We start from the raw sequence: 19,624 nt of genomic DNA, 5'->3' as shown, positions 1-19,624 counted from the left end.
CCATTCCTGGAGGTGTTCAAGAGGGGATTGGATGTGGCACTTGGTGCCATGATTTAGTCATGAGATCTGTGGTGACAGGTTAGACTTGATGATCCTTGAGGTCTCTTCCAACCTTGGTGATTCTGTAATTATGTGATTTGTATTTTTCTACTTTTCTGCTCAAAATCTGTAACTAAATTTTAAAGGCATAGCCTAAAACCACCACAACCAAGTTCATCCTTTTGGCGTTCAAGAAGATAAACCATCAAGGATACTTCAGTGTTCAGAAAATTCCTGCTAACTCAGTTGAAACAGAGCAACTAACAGAATTCGTCACTTTCAACTGAATAAGATCAGAGAAATCTCCCATCAGGTGGCTGTTTAGAACAACTCAAGGAAGATTAATTTCTATCCATGTTTTCTTAATTCCAATAGGTTGCTGATGACAGGAGAGTAGAAAGAAAGCTTTTTGTCATCAATCACTTTCATTAGTACTTGGATACCCACTGTGTACAAGGATTCATACATTCCTCTATTTTTAAGACAGAAAAGCAACCTGTCAGTAAATGAATAATAGTAATTTACTGATCTTGTTTATACACTTCTCTAATGCAACAAAGATAGACCTCTCACTTAACAGGCCACTGGTACTGAAGTGTGTGACTTTCTGACCTGCAACCAAGAACAGTCTTGCTACAAGTGTTCCTTAGGGATCCTTACTAGAGACATACTGACATGCAAGACACCACAGTGGTAAAGTCTGTAACTTTACATTCCTTAAACTCGTATCCATTTATTGTTACAGAATGTATAATTTTGAGTAGAGGCTGGAGGGTCACCAGTTTATGATCTAGCTACCTGCAATAACAGGGTGGAAAGGTAGCTGAGCTAGTCTTTCTTCTAGTCCTGGTTCATATCTTGCCACTTAACTGTGTATTGATGTGAGCTCACTGACTTAGATGGCAACACTGTAAACAAAGACAGCTAAAATTTGGTCATGGTCTCAATACAGCAATTCCAGAGTCACTGTGCTCTGCACACCTGGCTAAACGGCAGATGCAGTCTGAAGTCAGAGCCTGAGTCCTGTATATAACATATGGGGAAAGGTAGTCATCCACAACTCACAACAGTCCTCCAGGAACCACTATCAACCAGCCACCAGGCAACACCACAGAAAAGAATCCTTGTCAAGCTCTTTGATCCAAGTCTCTTAAAGGAGGAGATTCCAGATGTTGTCTGGGTGGACTTTTTACAGTATTTGACAGGGACAAAGTGGGAAGAGAAGAAGGAAAGGGAGAGAACAAAGAGCTACAAGGCATCATTAAGTACAACTCAGTATCCGAAGCATCCACACAGGAAACAGGAGAGGGGACAGGGGCTCACAGCTGCCTTTATAGGAATATTCTAACCAGAAATCCATTGGGTGGAATATTCTTAATCCTCAAATATTTAGCTGCTTACGATTTCAGCAATAAAGCATTTAATACTGACACCCATGTCCAAACAGGCCAAAACTGAACACTCTTATTCCATTCTTATGCATACCTTACTCAGGCAAATTCCCATCAACTTCAAAGGAACCCTGAAAACTTACAGGCATTCAATTCTCACATTATCTATGGCTGTGTCTTTATTTATGTTCTCATACGTGACCTGGCATGCCTCAGGGTCCTGCTCCACAAACTTTCAGACCAACGCCCGGCTACAACATGCCATGGCTCATGTTCAGGATCTGGGTTTGAGCTTTCCTTGGCATGGCAACTAGATGTGAGAGATGTGGGGACAAGGGATCAGTGCACACCTGGGTCTAGCCCCACTACAACAGTGGCATTCAGCCTGCATCTACTTATGAGCCCTGAGACACAGCCATGATGCAGAAGTATGCTACCTGCTTAAGAAGTTTCCATGTAGAACACAAAGCTCAGATAATGCTAAGTGCAGTAAAGCACAAAAGGCAAACACTAAAAAACAAGTGTACGGGGGGGGGGGGAGGGGGGAGGAGGGAAAGGGGGAATAAAAAAGAGACATATGCAGCTTGGTTTTGGGTGAAGTAGAACTATGGTAGAAACCACCTTACCCCTCATGTTCAAAATCAGCATATAAATCAAGCCAAAACACAGTCACCCTTTAATTTAGAATGCAAGCCATGCCACTTACTCAAAGTCCTTAAGACCTTACCATAAATTTTCTCTCTAGACTGCTGAGTCTTTCTGGGGAAGGGGTGTGTATTAGCCACATTACAATGGCAAATATATGTTAAACATTGCTAAGCTCTTTGTTTCATTAATTCTTTGAGGCGAAAAAGTGCATTTTTAATAAAGGGATCTAAAAAATAGTCACTTGACAGTATTACATTAAGGAGTTCCCTGTGGACAAGAAATTTTTAACAGGTTTAGCTTTTTTGTGTACTCGGCTGTAAACATGCACTGAGAGCTGGGACGTTTTCCTCTTTTGCAATGGACGTTTGTTTCTAAAATCTCCAGAATATGCAATCATGGATAGAAAGTTTAAGCATCTGCATATGTTCAACTACTGATCTTTGTTCTATGTTTTTCTTCGTGTTCTCTTAAAACTGCAATGACTATTTCAGTATCCTTTTTTCTTTGTGAAATTTGCTTTATGATTCTTTCTTTGCTGTCTATGTCTTTATTTATTTGTTTGTTGCTTCTTTTAATCTGTTTTTCTTTCTCCAAGTGCATCTGGCCTTCTGGCTTATACATTCTCCCTGTGAGATGAAGTGCCACATGCAATTCCAGCTTCTGGCTCCCTCAGTAATCAGTAAAAATCTGTTTTCAAGAGACTGTTTTGCAATTATATCTTGTATACAGTTATTACAGAAGTGAGTTTATCACTGCACAATCTGGGCTCTCTTGTTTGTATTCAAACTTACTGAAGATTTCATGTTGACCTGGATATCAATATCCAATCGGATTCATGTTCAAGGGGGCATTTCAGTCTTCTGAAATAGCTCTCTATTGGTGCAATTTCCACAGAATTATCTTCTTCACTGTGCAGAACACTTATACTTAATTTTCTTTGAGGTACAGCTTCCCACACAGCTTTGTTTCTTGCCAAAATAGTAGCTCTATCAAAAGCCAGTTGTTGTTTAGTCCCCCTTTTTTGTTTCCTTCACATGTAAATTTCCACATTACTTCTTGTAAATTCACCACACATGAGAATTTTCATGTTGAAGTTTTTTAGTAAGATTTGTTTGTCAGCCCCATCTACTGTGCCATCACCTCTTTTCTTTCTAAAACTTCTATTCTCATCCAAGAGAGTTCTGCAGCCTGGCAGACTAGCACAGCTGCTTCTATACTTAAGTTAGAATCTCATATGATGTTTCAGGTTTGGTCTCTGCTACAATCTGGTCTCAAAATTAGTATCCCATAAACAGGGGGGAGAGAAAAAAGTGTGGGTTTTTTTTTTTTCTTTTACAAATATTAAATAATTTTCTATTTTGGATATCCTCTCAGAATTTCATTCTTTCAGAATATGACTCTATGTGTTTTTTCTTTTTCACAAAACCATGAGAAGATCCTGCTTCTGGAACAAACTCTTAATAGGGAGGATGAGAACAAAAACCTAACATTTTAAAACACAGGATGGTCAGTTTATAAAAAGAGATTTATCTGACATGCTGCCTGCAAAAACAGATTGGTCTCAGAGGCTCAGTGGAGAGATGGTCAATCTTCCTGACCCCATAAGCCACATTCTCTTTTCTTCACAGAGCCACATAGACTTCAGAGAGCTGTGGGGAGAGTGGATAGCTCAGCATGTCCCAGATCTTTTAGTGTTCCCTTGTGGATTTGGGCTGGATGGCCTCCACATACCAGACAAAATCTCATCAATTGGCTCATGTCCCCCAGCGACCTCCAAACCAATGCAGCCCACTGTCACATGAGTGCTGTAACCCCAGCATGGGAGGTCACTTGGTGTGCAGCTCAAAAAATCCAAGACCTTCATCCCAAGCCCTTTCAGTCACACACACTGAGATGTAATATACTTCTAACCCACAGCTCTCAGGTACCAGGCTGTCCTTTCTATCTGTCTCCAGACTATGGAGAAGAAAAACCATCTGGAAGAGTGTCTTGTACAACAAGAGTTTTTTTTTAAGAACTTGTTCTCTGATCTGTATTTTTAGCAACTGTAACACCAAGAACCATTGTGAAAATTGAACATTTTTGTGCTAAGTTATCATCATCAGGGTGAAACACTGTACTGATAACGTGAGAAGATTTGAGATTCAAAAGGCAATAACAGTGTCCTGGACTGCATGTTCTACCAAAGCCAAAACACTCACAGCAAGTGTCAAAGCCAAGGAAATGTGCCATTTATTAATAGAAGATGAAGCTATTGCTGAGTTAAGAAGTAGCCTCAAGTTACTAATATAATTAAAAACTGGAATGAAATATTAAGATGAATGAAAAAAATTAAATCATGAGCGGTCAAAGTGCCAAATAAATAATTTAAAGAGAGGTTTAAAAAGCAGTTGAAACATCCTTTTTATGGGTTTTGGGTGGGTTTGGTTTTTTTTACTTCTTCATAACACTAACCTTTTTTCACCCTTTCTAATATAATCCTCACACTCTTCTCTGGTATTTGCATAGGTTAGCAAGGTTACTTTCCCTCACAATATACGTGCTTGGCAATTGCAAAAGAGGCTGTGCTTGTCCACGTGAAACAGAAAAAATGTCATAGTGACTAGGAAGACAACCTTTTGGGGGACAGTCACAGAGAACAAAATATGGAGGAAAATGAACTGGAAGAGTGGACAAGGGCTAACTGTGGGCTATTCAGCTATCTAAAGCTTTAGCTTTTCAGGATTTTTCCATCTCCATTTTCTCTGCTGTTAAGAGCTATTTTTCTTATTCTGGGTAAATAAAAACCTTTTCTTCTTTCATTTAAAGAGTGTCAGAGGCTAATACTACTTATTTACTGATGAGGAGGATCTAAGAAGACAGGCAATTGTTGAAGCTAAGCTAAGATGGCAGCATGTACACTAACTGCACATATAGAGAGAAGCTGGATCTTGCCACAGATGTGAACGCCTGCTTCCACAAACTGTGAGAATGGAAACCTTAAAAAAATAGTTTGGGCTTTGTTAGGTTGTTTGGTAGGTTGGTTTTGTCATTGTTGTTCAAAACAATAAATAAAAGGTCTTCACAAAGCTCACAAAAGCAACTAAACTGTTGCCTGGAATATGGAAGGGTCAAGAGACAATATTCCCTGCTCAATCCAGCACCTTATAAAGCCTGGCATTATCATGTAGTTGCATTATTGTGTGCTTAGTGGAGCTGAAATGCAGGTTTCCATGGGAAATTTCAATCAGAGTGGTGCTTTCCCGTGGCAAAGGTTTTTATTTTGAAATGTTAGCTTCTGTCACTGAAGACATTTTACCTCAAAAAAAATTCTCACCATCTCTAATTCATGCTGGCAAAGAATAGAAACACAGCCTTGTCCTTGCTTTATCAGATGTGCATTCATGTTGCCTAGTGCTGTCTGCCACCAACCTGGATGAAGCATTAGTCTTTCATGAGTATTGCACATCCCTATAACTATGTGCTAACTCTGTAGTGATGCAAATGGGCATCCATAGTTAGAGAACAGACAGCCACTCAGACTACCCTCTCCTTCAGAACTCATGATTTTCTGTCTAAAGATCTGTCATATAGGCTGCCTTACAGCACACTCTCAAGTCATATGGGTGGAAGCATGCACAGCTCTGCCACTGCTGTCCCATTACAGTCCTGTCTTCCCCAAGCTTTAAGTATAAATGAATTTTTGTGAAGAAGCTGTTCTCCATCCCCAGCTACCAAGACTTCTGCAGTGTTTGTTATCGTTTACTAGAAATCCTAAATACTGTTACAATGCCTGTTGATACAGGCTTCCTGGATTTAGCTGCATTTTTCTTTCCTGTCATTACATCTCCAGTGAGAGAAATTTTGTATCCACCAGGTTTCAATTTGATTTTTTAAGCCAACCTGCTCCATGTATTTGCATTTGTGTTAAGCACATTTGCACTGTGATGATATTCTCTTCCTTGCACAAGTGCTCAGTTCTCTGTGGAAGCAATAGCATCTATACCCTATAGAAAACTTCTACACAGAATTTAATTCCTCATCTGTGTGTCTTCTTTTGGCCACGCAATAGTAGTCTGGATGAACTCTTCATAATAGCATCCCCTTCTGCCAGACACTTACTTCAGTTAAATAGACACTTGAAGTAGATTCTTGAATATGAGCTCCTTACAATCTGTATGAGGATAAGATTAATGGAATTAAGCATACAAATGACCAAAAATGTATATTTTGCCACATCAGAAATATGTGGTTTCTTCCCTCTGAGGATTTTACTTATGTTAAAACATTTTTCCTCATAGTCATAAAGCCATTGCTGTCACATTAGATTATAATTGCCACAGACTCAAAATGGAGTCAACTAAAAGCAGCATTGCATTCCAGAGGTCAACAAATCCAAGCAGCCACAACTCATACATTACTAGGATTTTACTTTCAGTGCCCTACACTTTATTCTTTATGTGGCTTTTCCAAATTAAAGCAAAAGCATGATGAGGTTTGTGATTTTTATCATGTTATTTCTGTGTATACCTTGGCGACAGGCACTATACATCTCCCCCTTTCAGTTACAGACCACATTGTTTCTGCAACTGTGGTTTTTGTACTCTTGACCAATGGTCTTCAAAATTCTTTAAAACAATTGCAATAACATTTGAAAATAGTTAATATCTCATCTGAAGCACCACAGCAGTCTTAAAAAATGACATCACTAAAAGTTCAGAAACCTTTCCTTACATGAATTGGTAGCAGCTATCTTTCCAGTATTTGATTTGGTTCTTTGCAATGCCAAAGTTATACTGAAGGTATGACCTTTAAAAAAAAAAATTCCACTTTTTAAAAGGTGTATCATAAAAGTTCATTGTGATTTTCAAAATACTGCATTCAGCTCCAGTGTCTGATTTCTGCCTGCCTGGACTTCTTTAGAAGCAAATGCTTATTTGTGTGAGAGATCAGACTATGCGTACATTAGGCTCAGATAGCAACATGTGCACATTACAGATGGACCCTGCTGATCTGGAAGTTAGAAGCAGTTTGGGCAGCACAAGTCAGATGCCATCCCTTATTTGAATGTGTAACATGGTGTTCAAGGCTCTGCTGCATTTCTAGATGGGGATATGATCAGAGCTGCTGTCTTCCATGTGACAGAGATCACCTGCACAACTTCTAGTGTTGCCTCTGCACTTCTCCTGTCACTTCTAGTATGGTGGTAACATCTCTGAATCTCTCCTCGTCAACTAAGGAGTAGAGGCAAAACAAGGCTTTGATGGGATCCTGCAGCAGCCTCTTAAGAGTTCTTTAAAGGCAAAGTTACAAGTCTGAGAAAATGGAACATGGTGTCAGTGCATTCTTTAGCCTTCTACTGTCTTTCCTATGTGTAGGTAAGTGCACGCAATGTACTAAGTTGTTTCATGAGCAAATACAAAGCAAATGGTAGGTGGGAAAACTGAAAGATCTATTTGAGGGAATAATGGCAATATTAGCAAGATAAAGTCATTATGTAGGCGTGTCCCCCACTGAGGAGTTTTCGGGTTGTACATGTATTTCTATGAAGAGTGGGGAAAAAATAGAAGAGGCATTAAATGCAGCAGAGAAAATCCAAACAAATGGCGTTACCTCAACCAAACAAGAACACAGCACACATCTAAAGGCAAATCAATGGGAATTCTGCCTTATTTGTTAGTGCCCTGTTCCTGGGCTTCCTTAATTGTAATGGTTTTATTCTATAAATTATACTACAATCCATAAGTTGTTTCTCTCTGATCGTATAAGGTGGTTTCCATTTGAATTTAAGTTATGTGGTTTTACCGGTTTGCAAGGGATTCGACCTTTTACTTGCCTCTCTCTATTACCTGCCAATGCATTTTTAGACAGTGACGCATTGCTGGTTTGGAACATGATGGAAATAAAAACAGAACAACAAAACAGCAGGCATTTCTCAGTTACATAAAGGATAATAAAACTGGAGATTCTGTGATTACTGTGCAACTCAATAAGTTTCCAAATGAGCAGTTCAGAAACCACCTCTCCATCATTCGAGTGACTGTTAAGAAAGAAATGTTTCTGGTTTTCACAGACAATTCAATTCATAATGTGATACAGAACACGTTATTCCAAGTCTCTGAGGGTGAGAACAAGTAAAACAAATTCTCCTAATTAATCTATGCATAATGTTTTTAGAACAAATATATGAATGAAAAATATATATATATTTTTTTTTTTTAGGTTTGGTTGAAGGATTGATCCAAGAATAAGCAACATCTTTTGGTTTAGAACATAGACTTGGCAGGGTTTCTTCTGGTTGTCAATCAATTACGAATAGATTGCTATGCCTAATAGAATTCCACTGATTTTATATGTGAAGACTTAACTATTTATGAGGTCAGCAGAAAAAGTGAGGTTATGAGCTTCCTTAAGTTGCTTTCTAGCTGATTTATCTGTATCAAATATATTGTTCCAGGGCAACACCTCTTAAAAATACTGATCCATTTTGTAGAAAAAAAATGTTATTCTTCTCAGCGCTTCTCTTCCCACCACATATAAGTAAAAAGCATTATATTATAATCTTAATCTCAAAGTAAATAAAGCAATTTCCTTGCTAAATTTATGTATTTTGAATCACTTGATTTTGTCACCAAGTTATTAAATATTTAGCTGTTTCAAGGTAGACTTTCGTCATTGGTGCTCGTTTGTAAAGTTATTTCAAAAGCCAGAATTAAAGATGTGGCTCCAAAGTTAAAACACAAAAGCTGCCTACCCACATGCCAAGTTAGCTGCTACCATGAGGACTATTCATCCAAGAAAAGAACAAAGCTCTGCAGTTCTGTCTTCAATTTAAGAAGAAAGAGGTATTCCATCTAGCTCAGTATTTACTATGCACCCTAGATAGGGGAGAAAACACTTTGCATCTAACTAAGGCCTTAGTTAAAGCATTGTGGATATTCCAAAACACTAGGAATAAAATCTGAACACTGAAGACAGGCTGATGTTCTGCAACTTATGCCACTGATTTTGGTTTAGAAGAGTGCTATTGCAACAATGCTTTAGGAGGCCAGATCTCAAAACCACAGCTATTTTTACTCAGTACTTATTCAGAAGAGTCACACTTGATTCTCACTCAAACATTCTGAATTGTTCATATCAATAAGAACCAGAACCTGCCCAAACTTTATGGGTTCTATTAGTCAAAGTGTGCAGACAGAACTGTTGTGGGGAAAAAAAAATAAAATAAATTAGATCCTGGCCAAATCTCCTAGGGATGTGAACAACAAGGTAGGGGAGGAAAAAACCAAACACCCAGCAAACTTTTCCTAGACTGATGTGGAATTCTGGACTGCAGTATAATACATTTCACTGTCATTTTGTCTTTACAGGAAACACTGTATGAATAAAATCATCCCTCTCCCAGTCAGCTCTGACCTCCCTGTAGAAAGATGTCCTCTTTCTGAACAACTCAAAAATCATGAATAGCCAACTCTTTGTAACTACTGTAGAGTTTCATGTACCAAGTATTGTCTCAAAAACCAAAATTGTTAAAGTTGTTGTGACTACATTAAATCACACATTTTTTTCCTCTCCATCTGTCAAAAATTAAGGATGTAATAAATAAACCCATGTAATAAAGCCAAAAAGGTAGTTGTCTTCATGTTATTTTGTGGTTTACCACATCACACTGAAGATCTCAGGATCATACCAAGTTCAATATTATATGAATTTGCTGCCAGCATTAAGCAGTTCCTTTCTCTTCCAGAACTGAATGTAGGAAGCAAATCTGCTCTTTTAATTACAGATTAATTAAGATGGGAATTGGTGATACATGAAAAAAAATTAACCTACCATCTATTTTATCTATGTCAGTCACTCACATTAAAATAAAAGTATGAAAAATCTGCTTAATCTCCATGTGATGCCTCTCAACTTCTCAAATGTGCTTTATCTATACCACTTATTTTTTGGCCTCATGCTTCAAAGGTATTAGGAATTAATTACCATCTATTTCCTTGTTGTTTTTCACATCCTGTCTTATTTTCTGCTCCTAAACACTTTTCAGCTTTCCCCTGTTCCTGCACTTGGTAGATTTCAAAATTCAAGACCTTGACCAAAGTAGAATTCTCACCAAGAGCCAGGAGGAACACAAAGCCTCCACGCTAAGCCTCCACACATTTAAACAAATTCTGAAAATGAGGTCCTAGCATCTGCAGTGTGCTAACAAATGCCTACCTATAGTTATTGATGCAGCACTTCTTAACTTATTTAGAAAACTACAATGTTTGAAGACCAATGGAATAATGGAACAATGGCTAGAGGAATAAAACATCACCATTTGGCTGGAGTGTGATTTAGTATGTACCAAAAATATATGCAAGGTGAAAAGTTAGTTAAACGACGAGTGCCAATTCTGGGACAGCCTTCCACTTCTCATCCTCTGCTTTCAAACATAAGAGCTGTTTCTAGAGCATTTAGGAATACCAGAAATATTTTTTCCTTTCCATTCTCTTAAAACTTTCACCTCAGCTTCTCCAGTATCCCTTAGAGAGAGAAGTTGAAGTGCTGTTTGTAGTATTAGGAAAAATCGTTATTGTTTATGATTATTTCTTATTTATGCTCTTAGTTCACCTTTCTTACAGCTTTTCTGGCAACATTTGCCTTGCAAATACTGAAACAGCAACAATAACCCTAAAGATGTACAGATTGAATGTCTATTTTACAGCCTTCAGAGCAAATCACCTCTGATCCTGTTGGCTTCTTCGCATCATGTTTTGCTTTTCATGTGAAGAGGAATTTGTGCTACAGCCCACAGCTAATATTTACCTCCATCTTCCTCTTATATGTGGTGCACCAACTCTCTTCTGAGTCGTACTCTAATATACCCCTCAGATTCAATGTTACAGGTAGACATGGAAAAGGATTGTGTCCTACTAATCCAAGTCCCTGTGCAAAACATCCATATCAGAGCGGACAGAGTTGGTACTTCCTTCCCCTTTTCTTTTGAAAATTGTTTTTTTGTTTTTAAGTGCTACGTTGGTGTGATTCCACCCAGTACACAGCAAATCATTGAAGTTATATTCATGAATTCCATATAATGGAGATTGCATAATATAGCATGATGGCTCTATTCCATCATGCCTCATTACTAGTTGAAAATTACTGACATTGTAGGCTACTTTATGTAGTAAATAATCCAAAAAACGTTTCCTGCCTGGCACCCTACTAACAGTGAGCAACAGCTTCCTTCCCAGGTGGCCCTGAAGACTTACTTAAATTCTCATTAGGTAATGCCTGCCTGAGGTCTCATTTAGGTTTTTGCAAATGTATGCTTCATTTGTCATGAGTTTGTAGTGGTGCTGCAGGCTGTGGAACAGCTTCAACTGGGTGCTACAGCAGTCTTGCTATCTCAATATCACTTACCTCAACTGTTTTCCATACCTTTTAGAATCATAGAATAGAGAGTGATAGAAAAAGTTTAGCAGTGGTGACGGTGGTGTGTATTCAGTTTGTAAAAATAAATGCTTGAGTTCAACTTTCTAAAGATTCAAAACTACTCATTCTTCAGCTGTGACGCTAATGGTTGAGAGGTTATCTAATGCTTCTGACATTGCTGCAGAGAGCAATGTTAAACTACTTCTAGAGAAAAGTATGTAATGACTGACTCTGAGAGAGCAGAGAAGGGAATAAAGTAAAATAAGGAGAAATAACTATAAGCTGGGCTTTTAAATCTGTGAATCCATCCTGAACATCCACATCCATAATATACACCTTGAAGGAGTATATGACAATAGAATCATAGAATCATCCAGGCCAGAAGTGGCCTCCAAAGGTCATCCTGTCTGACCTCCCTGCAGTCAGCAGGGACATCCCCAACAAGACCGGGCTGCCCAGGGCCTCATCAAGCCTCACCTTGAATACCTCCAGGGAAGGAGCCTCAACCACCTCCCTGGGCAACCTCTTCCAGTGTTCCACTACCCTCATAGTAAAGAACTTGTTCCTAACATCCAATCTAAATCTGCTCTTCTCCAGCTTAAAGCCATTGCCCCTCATCCTGTCACTGCAAGCCTTTGTAAACAGTCTCTCCCCATCCCTCTTGTAGCCCCTTCAGGCACTGGAAGGTCACTATGAGGTCTCCCAGGAACCTCCTCTTCTCCAGGCTGAACAACCCCAGCTCCCTCAGCCTGTCCTCATGACAGAGGTGCTCCAAATCCCTGATCATTCTCCTAGTGCTTTTCTGGACCTGCTCCATCAGGTCCATGTCCTTCCTATATTAAGGGATCCAAACCTGTATGCAGTACTCCAGGTGAGGTCTCACCAGAGCAAAGTGACAGAATGACCCCTCTGGATCTGCTGGCAACACATCTTTTGATGCAGCCCAGGATTTAATTTGCCTTCTGGCCTTCACATCTATAGGTCATCTCTTACCTACTGACATAGTCACTCTATCACAGAAGGCCACTAGGTTAGTCAGGCAGGACCTGCCCCTAGTAAAGCCATTCTGCCTGTTCTGAATCATCTCCCAGTCCTCATCTAGGAGGATCTGTTCCATGACCTTCCTAGCTACAGAGTGGAGACTGACAGGTTGGTAGTTCCCAGGGTTCTCCTTTCTACCCTTTTTAAAAATGGGTGTGATATTTCCTTTCTTCCAGTCACCAGGAACTTCACCTAACTGCCAGGACTTTTCAAATGAAGGATAAAGGATTGAATTAATTCATGGGAAAACATTCTTCAATAGAAGGGTTAAGTATTTTGGAAAGTATCATTCCAGCATAATTAGGCATTTAAAAGAAAGATAAATTCTAGTTCACTTTCAGAAAGGTTGACAGTAGACAGCAATCCAAAAAGACACATACCTCCGAAAACAACAGAACTGCGTCAAAGTTCTGTTACATGGCATTAAAGGTTCCATTATGGCGATAAGCTGTTTATCTCCCACCCAACACAATTACTCAGTATCATGTTTACCATTATGCTCAGTAAGGACTATAGACAACCAACCAGAAGGAGAAAATTCTCGCTCACAAACAAACAAAACCCACCCATACATCACATTGGAAGAAAGCAGACATTTTCTAAATTGGGCTTTTTGCAGGAAGAAAAAAAGAACAACCTATAAAACCAAACAAACAAGTTGTCATCCCCCCCCCCAAAAAAAAAATAATTAAACAAAACCAACAACCCAAAACCAATGCAAAAGCAAAGGAAATCATCTAAACCCAGAGCAACTGCTTTTGTGGTAGCTCAGAAGACTCTTCTTGAATTCAGAAACCCACAGTTCAAGTCCTTAGACTGACAGATATCTGCAAACAGATTTTCCTCTTTCATGCGATCCAGCACTACAAAGTTAATTTCTTCTTTCTTGAATTTTGGGCAGGATTTTCCTCAGTTCATGAGAAAACTTAACACAGCTGCTGACAATTCCCAAACAAAAACACAAGGACCTCCAATATCTGACTGCAGTAGGGGCTACTCACATCAGTGTGTTCAAATGAAAGCCTGTTTTAAGTGGGGTTTTCAGGTGAGGATAATTCTGTTCAACAAGTTTCTTCATCTCCAAGCTCCAAATTAATCATCACAATAGTTTATATAAATGAATATGCATTTAGGCATTTCAGTGACATTTGTGATTAGAGCAAAGGATATCTTCAAATTCCCCAGTATAAAGATTCTCAGTAACAGCGCATGCAATAACTGACACAATTTGTCTGAGTTCTACCATTCAGATACAAGAAATCTTCAACACATAGACAAATATTGCATCTAAGCAGATCTTACTACAAAATAAACAGTTCAAAAGGAAAGCTATTCAGTAAAATGACACTTTATTATGGATAGGTATGTCATCAAGGCATTTTTGCTGATCTAAATATGAATCAATCTAATTCTACATTATAGTCCACCAGCTCAAGTAATGGAACCTGGCTAAAAACTGTGAAGTTTAGATGAATTAAGAATTTGTCTAAAGTAGTGGTACTTACGGTAAAAATTATGTCTTGCTTGTGGGTTCCTCATTTGGTGATGTAGCATTCAGAAGTCACCATGCTTTTGGTCTCAGATTAAGCATTTCTTTTGTTGCTGTCTTTAGGTAGTCTTCTGAACAAGTCCTTTTGTCATAATATACTCTTCCAAAGCACACGTATGTTCTTTCTCTGTATTTCCTGTCCAAAACAGTCAATGTACACACATGAGTAAACTATTAAGTTACTATTTATGGCACATGGCATTTCTGTCATGTTTTACATTTTCATAGGACTTTCAAAGGACAGCTGATCGAACAGATTAGGAAGCACTTAGAAATCTGAGCCAAAATTAACCAAAGTCCCTTAAAAGATTGAATAATTGTATCTCAGATGTTCCAGAAGATTTTACATGTCCAGACCTACAAAAAACCCCCAGTGCTCTCATTAAGTCTTCCTTTCTCAAGCATCATTCACATGAAACATGCACATGCAGCAGGAAGACTAAATGCCATTAAAAGATCCCCAGTATGTTATAGGGAGTCGGGTGTGCCTCAAAGTATAAAATTTAGAATAGAATAGACCAGACCAGATTGGAAGAGACCTTCAAGATCATCAAGTCCAACACATCATCCAAAACCATCTAATCAACTAAACCATGGCACCAAGCACCCCATCAAGTCTCCTCCTGAACACCTCCAGTCATGGCAACCCCACCACCTCCCCAGGCAGCCCATTCCAATGGGCAGTCACTCTCTCTATGAAGAATTTCTTCCTCACCTCCAGTCTAAACTTCCCCTGGCACAGCTTGAGACTGTGTCCTCTTGTTCTGGTGCTGGTTGCCTGGGAGAAGAGACCAGCCCCTGCCTGTCTACAACCTCCCTTCAGGCAGTTGTAGAGAGCAACTTGTTCCATTGTTTAAAAGTGGAAGACGTTCATTGCTACAATTTCCTTTTTAATTTAGGAGTTTCTTCAACAGCAGTCATAAAAGGAGATTTTAAACATCTTTTTTCAACTATATCAATACTTATTGATTAGGACAACAGAGATGGGAATAACACAATCTTTAGAGTTTCATTTTATTCTCTGTAACTGTTTTTAGAAATTTAATTTATCATGTCTCCTCTCTCTACTCTTCCTCCCCATTAGCTGCATCACTCTGATTATCCCAATTATAAATTTTGAAAAAGGACCTGGATTTGTTTAGTTCCCTACTTGCAGTTTCACACAGATTTGTCAAGTTCAGATGTCAGCCAATTTGAGGCACACCATTTAAAATTCCATTCACTTCCCCCTCCCCCTCCAAAAAAAAAAAAAATCACATAGGAATCTTAGAACAACTCATGTGCCCCTGTACTCAGCACTAGTTAGGCCACACCTTGAGTACTATGTCCAGTTCTGGGCCCCTCAATTTACGGACGCTGAGACTCTTGAATGTGTCCAGAGAAGGGCAACAAGGCTGGGGAGAGGCCTCAAGCACAAGCCCTGTGAGGAGAGACTGAGGGAGCTGGGGTTGTTCAGCCTGGAGAAGAGGAGGCTCTCTACAACTACCTGAAAGGAGGTTGTAGCCAGGTGGGGGTTGGTCTCTTCTCCCAGGCAACCAGCACCAGAACAAGAGGACACAGTCTCAAACTGCACCAGGGAAGGTTTAGGCTGGAGATGAGAAGAAATTGCTTCACAGAAAGAGTTGTTAGACGTTGGAATGTGCTGCCCAGGGAGGTGGTGGAGTCACCATCCCTGGAGGTGTTCATAAAGGAATTGGATGTGGCACTTGAAGCCATGGCTTAGTAGTCATGAGCTATTGGGTGACAGTTTGGACTTGATGATCTTTGAGGTCTTTTCCAACCTTACTGATTCTATGATATTCCAGAAAATATCGTTGTCACAGGAGTAACCTCACAAAATAGACTAAGAAAACTGTTTTGAGTAAGTACTCGTATAACCTATATAACCTTGTTCTAAAATTTCTGGTATACCCTTTTAAATACTTGAAGGTATGTTGAGGGGTTAAAAGAACAAATGTAACCATCTCTCTCTGTAACCAACTTCAAAATATATGCATCCACAAACAAAGGCATATTATTGTCAGTAAAGGAACACCTGAATTGACCACTGAGACTTTAACTTCCAGGCAAACACTTGTGTGTGCTTGATTTCCAGTCCCCTACTTACAATCTTAATTCTTTTATGACCAATAGTTGAACTTCTCTAGGCTAAATATATAAATAAATAAGTGTTTCCAGAAGGTGTGTTACAGAGAACCAATCCCCACTCTTATTAAATTAAAAAGAAACTTTTTCTCATTTCACAGGCTTATCACCTGTGACCAGACTAGGCTGGTAATCTGGCACAAGACTCTGGAAACACTAAAACAATTATACTGTTCACAGACAGTCACATAATGGTATTTCTTCAGGTTTTCCTAGAATCTCTCAGTGTGGAGATGTGCCATATGTGAGTCCTTGTGACAGATACTTCAACAGTTTCACATGCCTAACTTTCACGACCTTCCACCAGGAACTCTAAAATGGTTACTATTTTGCTTAAAGCCCTAATGTATGAAGTCAGGCAAACATTTCAGGACATCACATTATTTTTTTCCAGTTTCTTGGTCTTTCATTTGGAGTGAACAGCTGGAAATAGAAGTTGTAGTTGACAGACAAAACAAAATAAAATCATTGTAGTATTTTTTTATTAACTTTAAAACTTCATACTTACCAGGAGCCTGACAGCCATAATGAAGGTGTAGATGCAAATTAAAGGAACATCTACCTTATAGCAAGACTTAGCTAAATATAATTTGGTAATAAATGACTAGGGCAAGGATTTGTTTAATTTAGAGAATATAGAATAATAAACCAGGTTGGAAGAGACCTTCAAGATCATCGTGTCCAACCCATCAACCAATCCAACCCACCTAAACAACTAAACCATGGCACCAAGCACCCCTTCAAGTCTCCTCCTGAACACCTCCAATGATGGTGACTCCACCACCTCCCCGGGCAGCCCATTCCAATAGGCAATCACTTTCTCTGTATAGAACTTCCTCCTAACATCCAACCTAAACCTCCCCTGGCACAGCCTGAGATTGTGTCCTCTTGTTTTGGTACTGGCTGCCTGGGAGAAGAGACCACCATCCACCTGTCATCCCAGCTACTTTGTAAGCAACTGTTTGAAGTAACAGTTCTGATAAACAGTATTCCTCTACTCCCATTTAATTTGAAGTGCTACCAGTTTTTCGATCCGGCTTTCCATTTCTCTGTGAAAACAAACATGCATATGCTGCCATCTAAGAACCAACAAAAACCACTCTCACAGAAAACCAAGCCTCAGGAATTATATTTCAAACACAAGTAAGAAGTTCTTGGAACTAAAAGAAGCAAAGACGGTCAAGGCAAGCCTGACACTGTGATCTGAAAGCATAAATTATCAAGAGACATTTTCTACACAGCATGTGTTTCTGCTGTAATTCTATTTTGATTGCTTGGTTGGGGTTTTTTTTATAGACAAAAATATTTTCCTGGTTTGCATGTCTATGAAAACACTCGCAGATGATCAATTCTCTTTATTTAGTCCACTTTTGATCATTTAGTTATTACACAAGTACACAAATTGCTTATTCTCATTGTCCATTTCTGTAAGCTGTGTAACTCCTTTCTATGAGCGACTACCACAACTCTAAATCTAATGTCCTGCTCTTGGGTGCTGACAATAATTAGAAATGTGTGAAATTAATTCACCTAATACGAGTCAGTTAATGAAGATCTTTGAGCATAAATCCATAGTGGGGAAGAGTCAAACTGTACAAATCAGTGACTAATTAACAGGTTTTCTTAGAATTCCTAGGGGCATGGGAACTCAGCTGGCTTGTCCCCTGAGAAGTAGGACAGATCAAACTATCTTTTCTTTGATAAAATAATGCAAATCTCATTTGTAGTCCAAGATTATGCAGCCACAAGTCTGATAACGTATCTCTCACAATGTTCAGCTGTAGTAATTTGAATTTTCTGGAAACTGGAAAAATATTACAGCTAGCAGATCTTACATTAATTTCCACTTTGTCCTTACTGTCCGTTTTCTTCCTTTCTTTTCCCTACCTTTTCTCTCCAAGTCTGTACCCAAAAAATGTTTGGTTTTTTTTCCAGGATGTCTTTAGTCTCTGCTGTAGAATACGCTTATATCAGATGATCTTAGTGTCAGAGGGGGCAATTTTAGACTTTAAAAATGTTATAATCAATTCCATAAATTTTTCTGCTTCATAAAATGGTTTGGGTATATCTTGTCCATGTACCTGTAGTTCTTTTGTCATGGGGATAACAATTTGCAGTTGTGAATATATTCTCCCAAAAGCATGAATTATTCATTTTGACAGAGTTCAGGAATACTCTTAAACCCTCAAAATTGCTTTATCTTTCTCCTTTTGCATCAAAAAGTCTCTCAATCACTTCCAAGTTTCTCTTCCTGATGGAATTTTAGGACATGAAAATACAATCAGTTTTGACTGGTGTACCACAAACACAACATCCCTCATTCACATGCAGTGCATATGCATAATAATCTACTCTCTTGAATATAGTAGCAATATGTGCCCAACCTTGGAACAGAGCCCAGAAACATTTTCCCTAAAGTATCAGTGAAAGTTTTACTGTACTATACTATATTCTACTCTATCTGATAGAAGGCAACACAAGAAACATTTGAAGTTTCAAATGGCTTTTTGGTCTTCTATCATCAGGCATAAACCTGGTGACCTTTTGTAAAAAATGAAATAGGTTGCTCAAATTGTCCTTCTCTGAAAGAGGTCATAAAAGACTTTCCTGTTTACAAAGTTCAATGAAGTTCAGATGCCTGTCTCACACCTAAGCCATGGAAAGCTACCGAAAAAAATACGCAGGAAACACTTGCCCCAGTTACTATAAATGCTAGGCTAAAGACATCCACTTCCTGGCTTCTGGCTTCAGATCCCAGTATCTGAGAAAATAGACCAATTCCAAATATGGCCCAGGTTCAAAGCCAGTGCACAAGGACAAAGGTGCCCCAAGGACAGGAGGTGGTTGTCCATGTGGCTGCAAGCTCCTGTGGGTTTGGAACCCCAGCCATGTGGTGGAGTTGTTCACTGAAAAATTCATTCATAAGTACTCCTAGTATGTTCCAGAGGGGGAAAGAAAACAACCAAACAAACACACACCAAAACCACCCAAATATGCAGTCCTTACCATCTCCCTAAAGCCTCTCTCACTTGTACCTGAAGATATGCCCTTTTCATGCCTCAACACAAAGTCTGACAAATGAGTTTCAGGAATTGCTGGAGTTGGCTTTAAACAAACTCTCATTTTGTCCTGAAACAAAGTGAGTAGTGCCTACATGCTGCCTTATAGTGATTCATCTTTTAGTAACTCATTGTTTTCTACCTCTTATCTTCTATCTAGCACTTCAGCCAGTGAGACCTAGATGAGCTTGAGTAAATAAAACAGTAGTGCACTCTGACTGAATGTGTGGCTGCCTCAAACACCAAATGTTTTCGTTATTTAGACCTTGTGGAGATGTAGCTTCCCTAAAAGTAAAAAGTTTTATATATTCATACCAGATATGGATTTAGAGAGATAAAGAAAAAGCACACAACTA

General features: G+C 38.9%; 1 protein-coding gene across 1 annotated transcript in view; it reads right to left on the bottom strand.

The window, feature by feature from the left end:
- The window catches only part of KCNK2 (potassium two pore domain channel subfamily K member 2), a 103,438-nt gene extending 89,362 nt beyond the window's left edge, over positions 1 to 14,076 (bottom strand). The window contains exon 1 of the mRNA XM_068153463.1: positions 14,021 to 14,076. Within this exon, the coding sequence (XP_068009564.1) occupies positions 14,021 to 14,069 (49 nt within the window). The 5' untranslated portion in view covers positions 14,070 to 14,076. The remainder of the gene's footprint in view (positions 1 to 14,020) is intronic.
- Positions 14,077 to 19,624: the final 5,548 nt, after the last annotated feature.

The sequence above is a fragment of the Melanerpes formicivorus genome, unplaced genomic scaffold (genome assembly GCF_026170545.1).
Source record: "Melanerpes formicivorus ecotype bairdi unplaced genomic scaffold, bMelFor1.0.p_v2 SCAF_26, whole genome shotgun sequence".
NCBI lineage: Eukaryota > Metazoa > Chordata > Aves > Piciformes > Picidae > Melanerpes > Melanerpes formicivorus.
Note: the sequence above shows the minus strand (reverse complement) of the source record. Positions and strands in the feature narration are given on the sequence as shown.